This window comes from Engraulis encrasicolus, chromosome 4 (genome assembly GCF_034702125.1).
Source record: "Engraulis encrasicolus isolate BLACKSEA-1 chromosome 4, IST_EnEncr_1.0, whole genome shotgun sequence".
Taxonomy (NCBI): Eukaryota; Metazoa; Chordata; class Actinopteri; order Clupeiformes; family Engraulidae; genus Engraulis; species Engraulis encrasicolus.
This window is the reverse complement of record NC_085860.1, coordinates 7,576,129-7,578,628: the sequence shown is the minus strand read 5'-3', so window position 1 is coordinate 7,578,628 and position 2,500 is coordinate 7,576,129. Positions and strand designations below refer to the sequence as shown.

Below are 2,500 nucleotides of genomic sequence, written 5' to 3'. Positions count from 1 at the left end.
GTGGTCCATTACAGAGCCCAACAGATGAGAGCAGGGTGCAGGTGGTTGTGCCTGGACGTTAAGGGTGAGGGGCTGTACTGGACACGGTCTGCAGACCCACTTCAAAGCTGGTATGGAATACATGGGTTCCAAATTTTGTTTATAACCTGACTGCGCAAAACTATCTGCGCACAACTCAAAAAACTGTCGGTCAAAAAAATAGCGCACGTGGTTGGCTGTCAGTGTCTTGCCCCTCCTCATAACATCGTGTTTACAAACATTCAGAACCCATGTATAGGAATAGGAATCAGGAGGACATGTTGTTCTCATGCAGCACAGGAACAACTAAAGGCCTGAGACCATCGGTTATATCAAAATTGCAGAACAGTGGCTACGTTTACATGACGTTTTCAATTCCGAATTAAGAATTCCGAATTAAATGCTTCAGTCGAGTTTACGTTGATCTTTCATTTTATTCCAAATTGTTAAGTGTTTACACAACGTTTTCAAAAGCGGAATTAAGCGTTATTCAGAATTGAAGTGAGTCCATTCTGAATTACAGTTTTTCTCGATTGCCTCCACACAAGTTCTGGTACTTCACACACAATTCTCGGAACATCTCACCCATTTCCCAACTCCCCTAACCAATGTCACTGAACACTAAACACAATTCCTACTTAACACTCAAATTCCAGTTTTAAAACACACTCTTTTCACACCATTACACACAATTCTCTGGATTACACTCAATTTTCATAAAGAAAAACACTGGGTTTCTCATGGAACACACTGTCACTCACAACACTACAATCAACTGCCATACTATGTTCACTTCCTCATCACATGGGCAAACTCTCTTCATACCGGTTTACAATCTGAAATCATCACCCCATAAGGACACACATTGCATGTGATATTGATGAAAACATGAGTGGATGCAAGAGATCACTTTCATGTGGTTACCCAATATTTTACAATAAATTAGTGATTTTTTTTTTACAGTAAATGTCAGAAAAATATGTAAAATATATTTTTTTTGCCACACATCTGTGTACTCAATGGAGGAGGCATGTGGCGATATTGCTGTTGATGCCTTCTCTGGGTGGATGCGCCATGCAAGACGGTATTTCCCTCGTTGCCTGGCCAGGGAAACTATTGCATGTGATGTGGATGAGGTCCTGTGGCCAGACCACAATAGAAGGCAGGATGAAGCAGAGTAGATGTGAGTGTGTGTTTTTTTTCATAGCAATAGGCTATACAGTAATGTAATAGGTTTTTTTTGTACTGCCAAATAGGCAGCGGGGTTTATCTTTGTGTTGTTTTTGTGAAAAAGAGATAAATATCTTTCTGTTTCTGTGTATGTGTTGTGGGAATAAAGTTTTTCCAACTTATGTCACAGTATCCATGCAATCCAGAAAAAAAAGCCCAAGTTACTGGGAGAAATTAGTTTTACCCTGTGCCCAACAGTGTTTTAATGGGTCTGCAAATGTGTATTGTAGTGACTGTCTGTGTGTGTCATTTGACGACAAAATGAGGTTTTTAGAAGAGAGTACATTGTTTTGAGACAAGACGTGCGTTTTTCAGAGGTAGTAAAGAGTTTGGCCCGTTGTGTGTGAGGTTTGGAGATTTGTGTGTAGAGTTTTGAGAATTCGAGGACCGATTCCGAAAATTGTGTGTAGGCAATCGAGAAAAACTGTAAATGTTTTATGTAAACGTAGCAAGTGTCGAGTCCACCGATTTCTGTTGCCCCCACGCACTGGCAGATTACAACCATAGATTTTAACTAGCGGCTCAGACAGAAATACAAGTCAATCGTAATCAACAGCTTACGTCGGCAGAAGTCGGCGCCGGTGTGCGTGTTTTTAATTAAAACAATGGAGTCAAATGTTGACAGAGCACTGCTCTGCACTTTGTCGGAAACCAGTGTGCAATGTGGTTCTTCTTGGCTGAGGCTTGTGCGTGTAGCGAGGAGACATTGGTTTGTGTGTGTGCGTGTGTGTCTGTACACGAGCATGTGAGTGTGCGAGCGTGTATGTGTATTTCTGTGTGTGTTTGCATGTGCGTGTGTGCCTGCTCATGTTTGTGTGTGTGTGTGTGTGTGTGTGTGTGTGTGTGTGTGTGTGTGTGTGTGTGTGTGTGTGTGTGTGTGTGTGTGTGTGTGTGTGTGTGTGTGCTTGTGTGTGTGTGCGTGTGTGTGTGTGTGTGTGTGTGTGTGTGTGTGTGTGTGTGTGTGTGTGTGTGTGTGTGTGTGTGTGTGTGTGTGTGTGTGTGCTTGTGTGTGTGCATGTGTGTGCATGCATGCCCATGTTTGTGTGTGTGTGCATGAGTGTGTGTGTATGAGCGTGTAGAGTGCATGTCTGCATATGGTGAGGAGACAGACGGGTACTCACTGAGCTCGGAGATGCTACCCACGCAGGTGGCCAGGAGAGACTGCTCCAGCGTGCGCAGCTCCAGCTGGGCGTAGGCATCCTCGCGGCTCTCCTGCCCAGACGACTGCTCCGTGTACGGGCTGAAGTGGGCC

At 44.0% G+C, this 2,500-nt stretch overlaps 1 protein-coding gene across 2 annotated transcripts in view; it reads right to left on the bottom strand.

Moving 5' to 3' along the window:
- The window catches only part of abtb2b (ankyrin repeat and BTB (POZ) domain containing 2b), a 95,778-nt gene that overhangs the window by 48,727 nt on the left and 44,551 nt on the right, over positions 1-2,500 (bottom strand). For both annotated transcript variants that reach the window (XM_063196605.1, XM_063196606.1), the window contains exon 3: positions 2,370-2,500. This exon is cut by the window's right edge and continues 16 nt beyond it. In XM_063196605.1, the coding sequence (XP_063052675.1) occupies positions 2,370-2,500 (131 nt within the window). The remainder of the gene's footprint in view (positions 1-2,369) is intronic.